The sequence below is a fragment of the Lepisma saccharinum genome, chromosome 8 (assembly GCF_977018435.1).
Source record: "Lepisma saccharinum chromosome 8, izLepSacc3.1, whole genome shotgun sequence".
NCBI lineage: Eukaryota > Metazoa > Arthropoda > Insecta > Zygentoma > Lepismatidae > Lepisma > Lepisma saccharinum.
The window spans coordinates 53,701,076-53,718,450 of NC_139236.1; the positions used below are offsets into that span (position 1 = coordinate 53,701,076).

The following is a 17,375-nucleotide window of genomic DNA, read 5'->3' on the forward strand; positions in this document are numbered from 1 at the left end:
AGTGAAGGTTCGGGCGGTAGACAGAAGCTCGGGGTAGCTATATGAGCAAAATACATGGAAGGGGATATTGAGGAACCTCGATCTCCACCCAACGGTCATGCGCAGTTCGTGCTCTCTCAGAAGCCACAGCAGAAGCCAGAAGACACCGTCCTCGCTGCAAGCGAGACCCAGCTGGTTCCTCTCTTCCAGTGTTGCCCTATGAGGTTCAAGTTTGAAGCGCATTCGTTACATATTCAATCTTCTCTGTTGAATAATTTTTGGGCCAAACTTCTTGGCATAAATGTAAAATTGGGCAGAGAAGGATGAGTAGAAATGAATGAAAGCTGGAAATAGACGCGATGAATTAAAATAAAATAAATACATTACTAAAATAATTCGAGTATGTATTCAGACTTTTTCCTTAAAGATGGAAACACTTCGGATATGTGAAAGTAAAAGAATGCCGCGATCTTAGACAAGAAAGGAAGATGTGACAAACACTGTCGGTGTCAATATTTCAATTTTGTAAGTTTTCGAAGTGCTTTCATAGTTGTTGCAAAGTATTGATGCTCCGAAGGATGGACTATGTTACGTAATTTGATGCAGTGTAGGTGTTTGCGTCTGCGCAGGTAAGAAATGACCGCTAAAATGCATACAATTGACGGAAACAAAATGTCGCGTCTGTTGAAAGCAAATTAGAGATAAAGCGGTGCTGGTCGACCCACTAACTCCAAATTTGAAAAAAGAAAATAAAAGCTGTAGCGTTTCAATGATAGGGTATCAGGTAGAGGCAACGCGTTTTCGGAACATCTCTGAGTTCTGTCGCTTCGCTAGTCAGCGAGCCTAAAATGGTCTTCTTCCTTCTGACGGCGTAGCAGGTTGCGCAGAACGACATGCTCAGAAATCATTCGTGAAAGTGATACCGAGGTGCGAGGATCTGGTGCTAGACTTGAGCGTGCTGCTGAGTGTATGGAAGTTGGATTTCGTAGTGTGTTCCTCACGTAAAATATGCCTCCTGTTCATTGCAAAGTTTATCGTAGAACGCTTAGGGGACAAACGCGTGAAGTTGTGGCAAACGTCTTGCAATTCATGCAAGAAGAGGCTGACCAAAATGTTTTAAAGTTGCCTCTTAAAAAAGTCATTGACCGTGTTTGTGCTGCGACAGGTGTATCTTTAAGTACGGTAAAATCAATTAAGAAGGAAAGTTCGGCGGTTCGTGCTGGATCATCGTCATCATACAGTACGCCCCGTAGAAATAAAAATCGTCCGCGGCCGTGTACAGATATAGATGATTTTGACATGTGCGTTGTTCGGAGAACAATTAATGAATTTTACACCGTAGGCAGGCAAGTCCCAACAGTAAAATCTGTGCTTGCAAAATTAAGGAAAACCATCGGATATAAAGGGCAGGCAACCAGTTTATTGAAGATCTTCAAAAAACTTGGGTTTAGGTGGAAGAAAGTGGAAACTAATAGACGTGTGCTTATTGAGAGGAATGACATTCGGAATGCAAGGATTGCTTATTTACGGGCCATCAGTAGATATCGTCGGGAAGGCCGTCCTATTGTATACACCGATGAAACATACATCCATAGTTCCCACACAACCACTAAAACATGGTGCGACGATAGTCTCGAGGGCCTGAAATCTCCAATATCCAAAGGGCAACGTCTCATTATTGTCCATGCAGGCAGCGACAAGGGGTTCATCCCTAACGCCCTTCTGATATTTAAATCCAATCAGAAAACTGGAGACTACCACTCGGAGATGAATTCCAGCAATTACATGCGGTGGATAAGAGAAATGGTCATTCCAAATTTACCCTCAAATTCCGTCTTCGTAATCGACAACGCATCCTACCACAATATTCAGAAATAAAGATGCCCTTCGTCTAACACCAAGAAAAAGGAAATGCAAGAGTGGCTATTAAAAAACAATATACCATTTACGGACGATATGTTCAAGCCTGAACTATACAGCCTTATAAAACTGCACAAACCGAAGATGAAATCCTACATTTTAGATGAACTGATGAATGAACATGGCCACACAGTCCTTCGCTTGCCTGCATATCATCCCAATTTAAATGCTATAGAGAAAATTTCTAAACAATGGGTTGCAAATCGCAATGTGACTTTCAAATTAAATGATGTGTGGGAACTTTGTAAGGAAGCGTTTTCGGTGATTGGAGAGGAGGAATGGGAGTCATGTTGCAGCAATGTTAGAAAAACTGAGGAACAATACATTCGGACGGAGGGTTTGCTGGAACCAGAAATAGAGCGTCTGGCTTTCAGGGTTGGCGACAGTAGCAGCAGTGCGGACGATTCATTGTCGAGTGCAGAAGATTCTTGTTGCGAAATGTCCGATTCAGGTTCCGAACTTGACGGCATAGAAGACCTGGAATAAATCATTGGTTTCTTCATTTGATCGTATTTGCAGTATTTACAACACATAAGGTAAGCTTATTGTATTGTTTTCGCTAGTGAGCTTTTGTTGTTCTACAATTCTGCATTGAGTCATTGTTACCCACTGTTTTTTTGTTCACTTGCAACGCTGCTTGAGAATTGTAAACACGCGCCAACAGTCGCGCGTTGCAACTCCCTCACCAGCTGATTCGGTTTCTGTGCGACTCGCTTTCAACTTGCGCATAAGAACACCTCAGAGATGTTCCGAAAACGCGTTGCCTCTATCTGGTACGCACATGCCATTGGTTGCCATTTCCCTTTAATAATTGTAGAAACATTGTGAATATTCGTTTTATAGTTGCAGGCATGGACTTCCGAACGGAAAAAGGGGTCACACCCGCCTGGAGAATTAATGTCAATGTAAAACTATTTACAAGTATTATCCACATATAATTTCATTTCAGTCACAGTAATTTATGATAATTATTATGAAACTCTGCTATGAAACCTCATTCTATGAAATAATTATGTACCAATCTTTTAAGCCCCCCCCCCCCCCGATCCCTTTCTTTCGCGAAGAAAGTATTTGCGGAAACTGAATATGTGTCATATTATTTCGGTGAACCCCTAGAAAAATAATGCACGAGCCGCGGCTGATCTCCATGTAATAGACTGTCTTTATGAACCTCCTGCAACATTAAGGGTTATTGTCGATTTTTTCTGACACTGTTGCCGCATTCAAAATTCACCTCAAAATGCCAAGAAAAAATGTAGCTGTAGCGAAATTTTCGCTACAACTACAGGAATTTTGTAGCTTCGCTACCGCTACAACTACAATTTTCAAAATGTAGCGTCGCTACAGCTACAGCTACAAATTTTGTAGCTAGCTACAGTAGCGACGCTACATGTAGCTCGCTACTTCTGACCACTGAAAAACAAGTACTTAAGATGGAAATTACGTGTAGAATTCGAGATTTCAAGAGCTTTGGGAAATTTCGAACATATCCCGTCCCGAAAATTTCTCGTCTTTTTCGGGAAATTGAGAATTTTCCCCGTCCCGAATGTCGGGATTTAAAGAATTTACCGTCCCGAACCAAAAAATTCTGTCCCGTACACCGCTACCCTGCAGTATGATAAACCTTATCTCCAAAGGTAAATAAACTGTCCTTGCCGTCACTACTCATAGAAATGAGTATTTTTTCTATAACGACTTTAACTATAATTTACTGCGAAAAGGTTGACTTTCTTTTGTTTAAAACATGTTTTTTAAAACTCATGTTTAAAACTATGTTTAAAACAAAAAAAACATGTTTTAAACAAAAAAACGTTTGTTTTGTTCTTTTTTTTAAAAAAACATAAATTTTGCCAACCCTGCTTCACCGGATCCGAACCTGGGCCTCACGGTCGTTGACCTCGCGTCAGGCATGAGAAAGGTTTATTAAGTTACCTTGGGTGTATTGCTGTGGTTGAAAGTGTTTGGGGGGAGGAGATTGCGGGTGGAATCAAGTTCCAAGATTCCTTCAGTTTTTCCACAAAATGCAGGCATTCTAAACATTTGGAAGTTTTGCACCAGAGTGACCAATTCGAGCGTGCGCAAAGCTTGCTTTGCTGTTTGGTTGAGGGTGGTTGAAAATAAATAAGTCCCAGGTTTTGGAGGGAGTTTATTAGTGTTTGGAAGGGGGCGTGCAGTGAATTTTCGTTATAGGCAAGCGATGGGTCAGTTTCTCATTTCGGCCAATTACAACTTTTCACATGTAATATAGGCAGGGTGGTATTTGTAGGGGGAGGGGGGTGATTTCCCCCTGGGTATTTGTGTCCCCCTCGCTTGATAAATTTTATCCATTGGGGATATGTAAAATCATTATCTTATGCTGTCCCTAGACAGTCAGTAAAATTCCCCTCCCCACTGGAAATTTCTTCACCATCACACTGAATATAGAGGGTGTAAGGGTCAATTTGGAGCCAAAATTACAAAAAATTTGGCGTTGGTGAAAACCTTTAGGAGAGTATTGAGGAAATTTGTGGGGGGGAGTTGTTGCGTGTGTGTGGATAAATCATTGGTATACACACAGGAGTGGCTTTAAAATGTAGGTCGAGTCCCAATTAGCCTTTCTATGCATAACGTTTACTCAAATTCAAACATATTGTTTTTTACTGTGAGACTTTTTAACTGCTTAATGTAAACTTTCCCGTTTTTCTTACTTGTTATGGTTGGTTTAGGTTCTCGTAGTCGCCTTGTAATCAAGGGGTCATAGTGGTTCGGATTCCACTTTAAACTGTAGGCCCAGTGTCGATTAGCCTTACTTTGCATAAAATGGACTTAAAGCAACAAATCAACCAAACTTTTTCAATCAGGAACCCACTTTCAAGGATATTACACTTCATGGGACCCATAAGCGTGGGCGCCAGCAGAATTACTTGTAGGGGTGTGCACCCAGAATATAATCATATTTTTGCTAACATCGAGTACTTTAAGAAACCCTCTTTTACGCTTGCTTAAACAAATTACACATACTTCATTCTGGAAGAGTAAATATGTAATTTAAAAGACTTATTAATTTAAATGTAATAGGATTTTAACACACGGTAAATAAAATTTTGAACCAGACTTCGCGTTCCACCAAATGCCCCCTCGGGACCCAGCAATGGGTCACATCCCATAGGTTGAAAAACAATGCTCCAGTATTTATAAATATATTGAAAAATATATTTGAAATTGGATTTGATTGTAATTTTGTTTTAGAAAAACATTTTTATAACTTTCAAAGCTTTTTCAGTTGTTTAGAATGCTCTGAGGGGATAGAAAGATTATGTATGTTCAAGATGACCCAGTTTGTAATTCATTCCTTGTTTCGTAGCAATTTTTAATGTGGCATAAAATCTGGAAATGACTCTTGGACATCTTTTATTCAAGTCGCATGCCACGTGCAGCCGCTAAATTTAAAACCCATTGAAACAAAAATGAACTTACTGGATTTGCACAGTGGCATCACTGCCCAAATACCAGGTCTTCTCCAGTTCTTCCTAAGTGGTCTCTTCCTTACACACAGATGTCTCCTTGGATTCTCATTAAAAAGTAAACCTACCTGCATATTGCATCTACAGGAGTATATACTATGTAAATTCTTAGATCCAGTGACGAGAGTACCAGTGTAGGATTTGCTGATACCATTACCAGTCACATAACATTGCAATCATTTCAATGCTCTATCTTAGAAATAAAAAAGGCCACATGCTTAGAAATTTATTTACAATAGTAAAAGGAAAAACAAAAAAAAAAAAAAACATGCTACATGCTATTTGTAAAATTGTTGGCAATATTATCATCTTCATCCTTCACTGTGCAAGACGAAGAAGAGTGGAGACCAGTGGGCAGAAGAGTGGTGGGGTCTCTCTTATCGCACCCATATTGAAGATTTGGTGCTCTGACATCATTGTGGTATGCCTTCGTTGTTAGGTTTAGTTCTCTCAGTATAAGTACAATGCAATATTTCGGGGATTGACCACAAAGTTATTATTTTTGATAAGGGAATGAAACCTAACAACCGCAATGACGTCAGAACACCAAATCTTCAGTATGTGTGCGATAAGTGAGACCCAACAGGGGCGGAAGAGCAAAAGATTGAATCCTATATAGTGTGACCAAAATATCTAGAGCCAAAAATGGGACAGTCAGTTTACCCCCCCCCCCATCACTCTTTCTCCTGAAAAAATTGGTTAGGCCTTCTAATTAAAACATTATTGTTATTATTAACGTATTGTTATGGATCACATAAATGATACATCATAAACAATAAATGAAATATGATCTCTTGTCAAAAGGTATTAATTATTATAATCTCTGTGAGACTGTATAGTGTTTCTGGTCCTTTCTGATTAAACTTTGATGGTAGTCCTACGCTGATTGAGGAATGCCAGAAGTGTTTATCAGAAGAACAAATCTTCTGGAGAACAGCTTTATTCTTCACAACTGTTCATGAAACTCCCTGAAAACCTTACCCCACATATCAGACACACAACTTTAGATTTTCTTTTGAGTTCGTGTCAAGACAAGGGAACTTTAAATTCTTGTTGCAATTCCGTAAAGAAACTGCATGCTTATTCACTGCTCTTCAAATAACGGAACACACTTTTTTTTTTGTATATAGAACAATACATATTTTTTGGCATGAAATGTCTTTCCAATTTAGATTTGGTTTTCAAAATAACTCCTAGACCTTTATAAAACGGGACAAATAATGGCTTTTCAATAATATGGACGGGACAATCGGGACATGCCTCTGAAACAGGACTTATGGTCACCGTACTTCTATAACAACCCAGCTGGATACTGGATACAGAGTGAGGGATCACAAGGCGATGCCATCCCCAGTTAAGGAAATTTGTGTAGAGCATTCTCCAGCTGCTTCACTGCCTCCAATGTTGAATCGTATAATCATTCTCTCCCCCTATCCCCAAACATAACCAAGCATCACCGTTTCCTCTGACCATCATTCATCTTAGTAAAAAGCAGAAGAAAATTTCTGAAAAAAAAATACAAATTCAATTTTGTGGGCACATGTACAGAGTATCCCAGGATTACAATGAGGTTCTCCATGAACACTACATTGTTTGGATAACAGTGCCATATACATGACAATTATTATTACCACCAAGGTAACAAAATTAAGGTGATCTTCAAATTTCAAGGTGAGGCTTTAATGTTACCAGTACTATAGGTGAAGTAAACCCATTTGCCTGTGATTATTATTATTATTTACAATAAGTTATAAAGCTTACAATGCACAAATGCAAGGATTACTAGTCATTAAGCAGGAAAGGATACTTGATCCAGAATTCTTATGACCAAATCCATACGAACTTTTGTCATCGACAAGGGTTGTGCCAAGTCAAACATAAGACTTTTGATTTTTCAGAATAACTACATGCACCCAGATGTATACAAAAGACTTGACTTATAAGGGACAAGTGTCTATTATTACCACATGGAGCACTAATGTTGCATGCAGCACAAATAACTTGTTAAACAAAATGGCAGACAAGTCTGCGACTAAGAGCAAACATGAAACAGCATGTTGTGATGAAATTTCTTGTGAATGAAGGTGTAAACTGAGTGAAATTCGCAGAAAACTTCATAATGATTTTTAATGTGGCATAAAATCCAGCAATGAGTCTCTTGGGCAACAACTTGAAAGTCTAAATTAAAAACCTATTGAAACATCTGAATGACTCAAATGGTTTAATGGCGGCTGTAAATTACTGCAAGGCAATCGCAGCTCAGGTGGCTCAGAGTGCACTGAAGTCCTTACCATGAGCATTCTGCGAGTGAAATGCCTGATCCTTGAAAGTCGATGGATAACTTGCTAACTTGTGGAACAGATGGTTGATTGATTGATTTATTTGCTTTATTTTACTTCGCTTTTTGGACACTTGTGACTAATTTGCAAAGATGGCAATGAGTGATGTGATGAATGGACGCTCACAAACATTCATGCCCAAACTGGGATTCGAACAGATGGATATTTCTGAAGGAACATTGAACACAATCAGGTCCGGATTTCCCAATAGGCCTCATAGGCCCGGGCTTAGAGTGGCACTTTGGTAGGGGCAGCACAATTGTTTCTTTTAAATTTATAAGGAATACGTAATTCTCGGATTGACTCTTTTTTTTTTCTCCGGACACACGAATTGAATGACTTAATGTAGTTGAATTGTAAATATAAATTAACGAAGAATATTTCTTAAGAGAGAGGGACTAGCAGGGCTCGGAACTAGTTTACTAATTTGTTGTTTTAATTACAGACATTGTTGTTTCGAATGTACAGTATTGTGCTGAGCCGGGTCCGCGATTGCGACAAGAACGTGGAACCTGCTGCCTGCTTTTGAAAGACAACACAGGCTTGGCTGTGTTCCAGGAAAGCCGTTGCTGTTCCTTGTTAGAGTGCCACACACGTAAATTTGCCGTTGCGTAGAAACGAATTTTCGTTTCGTCTCCCTCTCTCTTAGCATCATGTGTTCTACCCTGCTCGAAAACCTTCGCTATTGTTGCCATATTGTCATTCCATTCCTGGACACACTCGCGCAAACATCAATGAAAACAATTGAATAGCGCTCCAGCTCGCGGTTCCCACCGTTCGGCAGGGACGGTAATGTGGCAATATAGCACGGCGTAGTGCTTGCTTCTTTTATGCAGTGCATGTTCATTGGCTAGCTAGTAACTAGTGTTGCCAACTGTAATAATGAAGCACTATTTCTTTCACGGAAGGGGAAAGCAGGTAAAGTGGCGGTGAGTTTTGTTGGATTGGAAGCACCATATTTTTATTTTATACTAAGTATTTGACCGGTTTGACGTTGTGTGCGTGTATTGCATGTGTGTATGTAAAAGTGTGTGTTTGCTAATGAACGTTAAATTCCATAATGTCTCCAGTTCTGTCGAAGTTGAAATCAAAAACCTTGCATAGCCAAGCTCGGGAAATTCTAAGCAACGTGCACGCGTTCATGAAGGAGGAAGCCAGTCATGGTGTTAGCATCCCAATAAAGCATTTTGGCAAGAGAGCAGCGGCTGCGTCTGGAGTTCCTGAAAGAACAATCAGGGCTATCATGAACGAAAGACAATCTCTTGAGATGTCAGAAGGCCCCTCCACATCATTCCACACTCCCGGGAAAGAACGACAAAGACCAGCGACCAAATCGTCAGTGGACGCTTTCGATGAAAACGTTATTTTCCGTTGCTGCGTAATGACCGGGGGGGGGGGGGGGGGTCGAAATAGAGCGGCATCTGCTGCCACCTCCCAGGGAGGCAAAATGACTAGCGCCGGCCCTGGTTCATAACAAAAGAAAAAGCCACGCAGCTTATCGTCTAGTGGCAGTATATGTACTTGTTATTGTTGTGGAAGCCCGCATCCTTTGTAAATGTACAACAAAGGCAACCGACTGTCGCCGATCTCAGAGAGGAAATAATAATACTGCTTCAGGAGGAGTGTTATGGTGCAATTGTAGCGGTTTAACACGTTGGCATGTTATTATCTGCCGTTGCAGTTCCATACCAGTGTATACGGGTTTTGGGAGTGAAAAGTTAGAACGCCACCAGTGCATTAATGCAATGAAAAATAATATATATATTTTTTTATTTTGTTTGAAATCACTCAAATAAGGAATCGTATGAAGAAGTCTTCTTTGCAGCATTTTTGGTAATTTTACTTATGTGTTAGTTCATATTTTGCGAATTTTTAATCCATATGTATGTAGCTACATACAAAGCCACTTGTTAGTACATATTAATCCTAGTCCTGGTATAATGCATGACGTTTAAAACTCAACGTTAGATAGACCTGAATTCTCTAATTTTATTGTTGTACGTAACAGCTGTGCATCGGCGCATTGCAGCGATTTTTCTATCTGCTCCATTAGCAACACTGCTTCTTTAGTTGTTTCGCGCATCGCACGGCAGAAATATCTGCGCTGGACTCTACTCCGGCATTGGCCCCATATCAAAAGCATGTGATTCGCGTTGAATTGTTGAGAATTAAACTGTCAGCGCAAGCATTATTAAAGGGGTTTCACATTGTACTATTCTACTGTTAGTTGCTTGAGAATATTATTCAAGAAGTAGGTGGTGTGTCTTCTCTGAAAAACAAGGTAAATGTTAAAATGTAATTTATATAATTTATGTCATATCACTTTGTTACATTTTTGTATGGAACTATCAGTTAATTAGTACTGCATGCCGTTAATATTAGAAATAGTAATACAGAAAATAATGATTTTTTTTTCATTCTTGTTTGGCCTAGGGGCGGCAAAGAGGTAAATCCGGCCCTGAACACAATAATTCGTGAACATCTATAGTTAGTGCATGTTGGGTACCAAGACAGCTCTCTGCAAATCTGTAACAAGTTAAGCGAATGTTTGGACAGGAAAGGCCAATTGTTTCTCAATTAGATTGTCACCTATGACGAAATGTGAATTCAAAATTTCAGTCTGGAACCCAAACTGCACATGAAAACAGTGTAAGGATGTACAGATGGGGGACAAAATAATACGAACACCTGTGAATGTAGAGAAAATCTTTATTTTACCACCCTGTGACTGAAGTACACTTTGTATGCGACGTGGGATGGACGCATAGAGGTCATGCACAATGTTTAAGGGAATATGGAGCCATTCTTCCTCCAGAGCAGTCTCCAATTCCGAAAGTGTAGCTGGAGGCGGACTTCGAGCACGAAGTTTGGACTCCAAATATCCCCACAAATGTTCTATAATGTTCAGGTCAGGAGACTGTGGGGGCCATTCAAGATGTCCTACTTCATCGTCATGTTCTTCAAACCATGTTTGGACAGACCCAGCAGTGTGGATAGGAGCGTTGTCGTCTTGAAAAAGCGGTCGGTCCCCAGGAAATAAAGTCTGGACAAAAGGATGGAGATGATCCCCCAGAATGCTGCGATAGTGACTGGCATTGATCTTCCCATGCAGAAAAACAAGTGGTCCCACACCATGCCAAGATATCGCGCCCCATACCATAATGGACCCACCTCCATGCTTCACAGTTGGCAAGAGGCAGTCAGGATGAAATGCATCTCGAGGCGTTCTCCACACATAAACGCGCCCCGTGGTCTGAAATAACGTGAATGTTGATTCATCAGACCAGATGACTTGTTGCCACTGCTGTGGGGACCAACTTCTGTGAGCTCTGCACCATTGGCGTCGCTTGACAGCATTACGTGATGTCACCAATGGCTTACGAATTGCCACTCGGCCATGAATGTTTGCAGCATGGAGTTCCCTTTTGACAGTTTTGGTTGAAATGGGGTCCTGGAGATGCCTGTTCATTTCAGATGTTATCTCGGATAACGATTGCTTGTGCTTTCGGGCCACTATGCGCTTCAACACCCTCCTATCCCGAGCAGCAAGCTTTGTCTTTCGTCCACTGTTGTGCTTTGAAGACGCCATCTTACCTTGTGTTGTGTACGCTGTCATAACGGCTGATACTGTGCTCCTTGCACACCCAACAAGCTTTGAGGTTTCAGTCACCGTGGCTCCAGCTGAACGTGCTCCAACAATCATGCCTCTTTGGAACTCTGTCAGGTCTGACATTGCAGTGTCTCTTGAGAGCGTATGATAGACGAATGCACCACCAATGACTGCTGTTGGCAAACTAATACCTTCCCCTTCACAGCCACTAGGTGGCAGACTTCAGTGCCAGGTGGTGCTGCTGTACTGCCGGTGTGAAATGTGGCATACTTTTTCACAGGTGTTCGTATTATTTTGTCCCCCATCTGTAGACTCACCACCTACCAAAACATTTTGAGCAATTTCATCAGCAGGACAGTATCTTTTGGAACAAAAGTGGCACCATTGATGTGGATTTTCTGCCCAGTAGTGTAACCACCAAGTGTTTACTACTGGCAGGTTATCCAACATGTGCATAACACTCAAGAAAACAACAGCCTGGTTTGATTACTTACGGTAGGATGTAACTTCTGCAAGACATTGCACATCCACATACTGCCCACCACACAATTTACATTATAGGAACTCTGTTGGGTGTTACTGCTGCCCCCACCCCCTTTTTTTTTCTCACACTCCAGACCTCCTTCCAACAGATTGTCACCTGTCTGGATCCTTTAACAAGTTCTTTGGAGGTCAGCAGTAGCAAAGAGGTGAAGCTCTGGCATACCGAGAAATTTTTGTGTTATTGGTATCCAAGCACTAGTGAAATGCTGGGATAAGTGCACTTGTAAAGGGGGATTACACTGAGATATTGAAGTCTTCTCTAAGCATCAAAGTGTGTGTCGTTATCATGAAAAATCAGAAGTTCCGATTACATGTAATACTTTAGTACATATTACATTATTTTCCTCATATTAACGGTATCTTACTCCATAATTTAACATATTTTTTTCTTTATGTTCACAGGCTGAACTGAACTTTAATGGATGGGAATAAAGCAGCATCCTCACAGGATCATCCTGAGAGCAACGGTAAGTTTCTTTGATGCAGTAAAGTTAATGTGGGATTTTGACAACATGTGGCTCCACACTAACCTGAAGCAGCCCTCTAGTGTGTTTTGTTTGAGTGGACAAAATATTTTTAGCGTTGAACTGGAATGAAATTTCTGCAGATACTAATCAGAAATTGAAAAAAATTATCCATATTGTGATTATACCAGTCTGGTATAAAATTACATATATTCCATGAAGAATCTGAATGGTTTATTCGGCTTCTTAATTAATCTCTGTAACAAAATGCTCAATAGATGCATTGCATATTTACACACTTACTACAAAACCAGGGTACAGGACTCTATACCTTTAAATTTAAAAGAAATAGTAACAAAAATGGATGAACTTTGTAGTACATTTTAAGCTAATTACAGAAATGACAGGTAAATCATCATCAGTTTCACTGATAGTCTATTGAGTAGAACAGATTCATCTGTTTGATATCTAATTTTTATATTTGGCTCACCTTTGAATAATGTCTCCTGTGATGCTACCACTTTCCCTTCCCTTTCTCTTTTATCTAACATACTGTTCTTGCCCCCTCCCTCTATGGTTATAGACCTTTTATAAACAACTGTAATGTATTGGAGTTACTTGTAGGGCTGAGTCAATACCACTTTGCAAATGTTTATATTTACTGCAAATGCTGGCCCCGTGGTGGAGTGGTTAGCACATTGTGCTACGATGCCAGGGGTCTTGGGTTCGAATCCCGACCTGGGCATGGATGTTTGTGAGTGTCTGTTCATCAATTCCATCATATCATCACTCATACCCATCTTCGCAAATTAGCCAAAAGTGGCACAAAAGCGAAGTGAAATAAAGCAAATCAATCAATTTATTGCAGATTTTTTGTGTCCTACATTTTGGGGCAAAAAGTACGCAAGAGAATATTAAAATAGTATAAATTAATTACAAAATTCACTTCTGCCGCACAATTTTGGTGCAAAATTAAATAAAATCGTTTATTTTCCAAATTTAAAGGATAGAAGAATTGGACCCGATGAAAGTGTCCTGTGGCCATTTTCGCAGATCCCATGCGATACTCAAAGTACAGAAAGATCTACTGGTATAAGTAAACAAATTTCAACAGATACTTTCTAGTTTAAATTCTGATATTGGCTGATACGACAACATCGATATTGGCTCAGTCCTTGTTACTTGAAACTTTCTATTTAAGTGCGTTAAGACTACTTGCCAGAAAGAGAAGCAAGATATTTTCCTCTTTAGATATTCGAAGCCACCCCTGTGTGGTATTTGCCTTGTTGGCCAGTGCAGAGTACTGCTGGAAGCTCCACGGCTCATTGTTGAACATGGTGCGGGTCAACGATTTCACAAGTGGCTCCAACACTGTCGCTTGGTACACTTTTCCAGATGTTTTCACACCATGTTCACAGAAGTGGAGGTCAGTTGTGCCAACGTACGAAACACCCCACCAAAAACAATCACTGAGGCGGGATGAAGGTATCTGAGGATCCGTGGCATGTTTTCACGAGCTTCCTGGGATGTCGAGGCATAAACACGGTCATTCTGACGATTGTAACATTCTTCAATCATGAATATTTTTTCGTCCGTGAAAAGGATCCTCTTGTGGCCACCATTGCGTAACGCTGAAGGAGTTTTTCTGTTTTCTGCTCCCTCTGGACCTTAAACTGTGGAGTGAGGAAGTGACCAGTACTTCACCGATAAGTGCAGAGTCCTAGATCACTTCAGAGCACACGCGACATCGTCATTTTTGAAATGTTCAGCTCTTGAGCCATCACTGCTCGTTTCCTGACAGGATTTTGTCGAATCCTCACCACCACTGCTTTCACGAGCTTCTGGCTCCTCATGCTGCGAGGTCTAACTTTCCTGGGGCTGTCCTCAATTGTTCCTGTGTCACAGTATCTGTTGATGGTCCGATGCACGAACATCCTGCTGACATTCAGCTTTTTCAAGGTGTTGCAAATGTCCGATGGTGATTTGCCAACTTTGTGCAGCAATTACTGCCATACAGTTCTCATATACACCCCACTCCATTCACCTTTCCGCTACCACAGCCAAACACACAATGATACTGGTTCTTGTTTGTACAACATTGTGGGGTTACCTTGCCAACTAGTGTTGCCATCCCTGTCTAAACTTTGTAACAGAATTTATGATATGATTAGGTATTATGGAATTTATGAAGTGACGCTCATAACGAACATCCATGCCAAGCACAGGATTAACCCAGCACCCCTGGCTTCATAGCATGCTGTGCTAACCACTCTGTTGCAGAGATCAGTAGAAAGGCAGAAAAGAAATGATGATGATAAAAATTGTGGTTGTGAATTTCAAAGTTGAACAAAATAAGTTGGAAAAACGTGTTCAGAATTTAGAGTTCTGATATCAAAGAGCAAAGAAGTTAAACATAAATAATACAAATCAAGTAAAAGCTAATTTCTACTCAATTTCAGGCCTAAAAAAGTTCAAGGAGTCCTTCAAAATCCCACCAGAGATTCAACAGGTATGGACTAAATTGGAGTGCCCTATCTGCTTCGAGATTGTAACACCACCTATTTACATCTGCGAACAAGGACACCACAACTGCCACAGATGCCTCGAGGCATATCCAAAGTGCCCAACATGCAAAGGCCAGAAGATCACAACTCGGAATTTCACCCTGGAGTCCATCGTCAAGAAACTTCCACTGCCATGCGTAAATGCACTGCATGGCTGCAACGTAACTGCCAAACTGGAAGACAGAGTGGAGCACGCAGGTCACTGTGCGTTCAGCAAGCTGTTCAATTGCTTTCTTCCCGGATGTGATCAGCGCTTGTTCAAGCCCGACCTGATCAACCATTTGCAAAACATGCATGGTGCTTTGTTGGCGACCATAGCTCCAGACAATTTGGACACTGTCAGTTTCTCGTGGAGAAAAATTGCAGCCAACTACATTCATATTTGCGAAATTTCTGGCTGGGGGTATTTTGTATATCAGCACACACCCTTATCCATCATGTTCATCGGAGAAAAATATGATGCTGCATATTACACATACAGCCTTCGTCTCCAGCAACCTGGAAAATATATTTCATTTCCTGGAAATGTAATCTCTATCCAATGTGAATCACTCAACCAACTGAACATTTCTCATGAATCAGGAATGCAAGCAATAACACTCACATTCAAGCGTGGGCAGTTTCGTCCAAGTAACGCACTTTGCACTATTACTTAGCAGTGGCAAGTGATTCACATACCAAACAGTAAGTTTCAAGAGAAAATCTAATCAAATTATTCAGGATGATGTACGACATTTCCAATATAATCTTTCAAAAATAAACTGATTCAATGTACTTCATGTAAGCACGATCATTGTCAAAAATAGAAAAACTACTAACAGGCAATTTACATTATTTTATGGTAATATTTTGTCCAAGTTTAATTTTATTTATAAGCTAAAGTATCTGATTCATGATGGATGCGGTAAACATAGCTTTAGTATTACGTACGTGAAGATTCATGTTTCCGTGTTGCACAATTGAATAGGGTTTTTTTTCAATTAATTTCGAAGGCTCACTGCCTGCATTCACTAAGGGTATGGCAGTGAGCAGAGTGGAGATGGTAGCGCATCTAGCAACGTTTAGTATCCTTAGTGAATGAAGGCAGTGAGCCTTCAAAATTAATATGAAAAAAAAAAACAAAAAAAAAAAAAACAACAACAACTATTCAATTGTGCAATACAGAAACATAAATCGTCACATACGTCATAAAGTATCAGAGTCGAAACATTTCGGAGGCTAGTTACTGCCACCAACGTCTTTCAACAAGTCACTTTTGAAATGACATGAAAATGTGCTATACATGGTAGGAGGGTTGATTGATTTAGTTTATTTCACTTCACTTTTATGCCACTTTGGCTAATCGCAAGATGGGAATAAGTGATGAAATTGATGAATGGACCCTCACAAACAACCATGCCCAGTCCGGGATTCGAACCCAGGACCCCTGGTATCCTAGCATGCTGCATGGACCACTACACATCCAAGGCCAGCACATGGTTGGAGGGAAATCAACATCTGGTGAGCTACTAAAATAAACAGGGGGAAAGGTTTAATATACATTCAATACATACACACATACAATATTAAATGTAATCACCAAGCAAATTGAGACTCTCGTCATAAAAGGTGCCCACTTGCAAGTTCAACCAACCTTGAACCATGCTCAATAGCTAGAGCCACATATTTTTGGTAAATAAAAAAGCAAAATTTCGGTATAAAAACTGAGTCAATTTCGGGTTCAAAAGCGGTAAATAAAATAAAATATCGGTGTTATAGCGGTGAAAAATTGGATCAAAAGTGGTATATAAAAAGACATTTTGATTTTAAATTGTGAATATAATCCTAAATTTGATTTAAAAACTACACTTATTCCACAGAATTAACATTTCACTTCTAATAGCCCATTTATGTAGTTATCAGAGTATTAAGTTTATTTCTGTGTAAAGGAGTCAATTTTTGTTTCTCCAATATTAACAGCAGAATTAATCAATTTTCTGGGAATTGCATAACTCTCAGGATAATTCTGACCTCAGTAGGTGCCGCGTCGGTGAATAAACCCTAAATTTCGTGTTTAACAGTTAATTTCGCTTTTTGCAGTTCATTTCGCATTATTTCATGACAAAACATGGTCACAAAATGCATCTCACACCTTTCAAAAACATGAAAAACTAACACTACAATGTATTTTTTCAAATTTCGTTTTTTCGTCAAAAACGAAATATGCATGCCCCTATCAATAGCTCATCTTTCTCCTTCAAATGTTCATTCACTTGCAACACACATCCTTTTTTATTGTGTCCTTCAGATTGCAAAAATGAAATCACAGAGTGAATTTTGCAGCAGGAGCGCTGATGGTGGCAATCATGTCCTCTTGCTTGCTACAAGGAGTTGCTCATATAAAATGAAATGGGTACTGATTGCACCTGCACATGTCACCATGACAACTCAGTTTTGTCTTTTGATGATGAGCA

The 17,375-nt window shown here is 40.1% G+C and overlaps 1 protein-coding gene across 2 annotated transcripts; it reads left to right on the plus strand.

Moving 5' to 3' along the window:
• The first annotated feature begins 3,772 nt into the window (after positions 1-3,772).
• Positions 3,773-15,739, plus strand: LOC145991468 (uncharacterized). 2 transcript variants are annotated; one of them, XM_083127475.1, is made up of 3 exons: positions 3,773-3,817; positions 12,297-12,361; positions 14,818-15,739. In XM_083127475.1, exons 2-3 carry the CDS (start codon positions 12,313-12,315, stop codon positions 15,576-15,578), a joined length of 810 nt encoding a protein of 269 aa, XP_082983601.1. In that variant the 5' UTR covers positions 3,773-3,817; positions 12,297-12,312; the 3' UTR covers positions 15,579-15,739. The 2 variants fall into 2 exon arrangements, with proteins under 2 accessions (XP_082983601.1, XP_082983600.1); XM_083127474.1 differs by lacking the exon at positions 3,773-3,817 and adding an exon at positions 7,021-7,073.
• Positions 15,740-17,375: the final 1,636 nt, after the last annotated feature.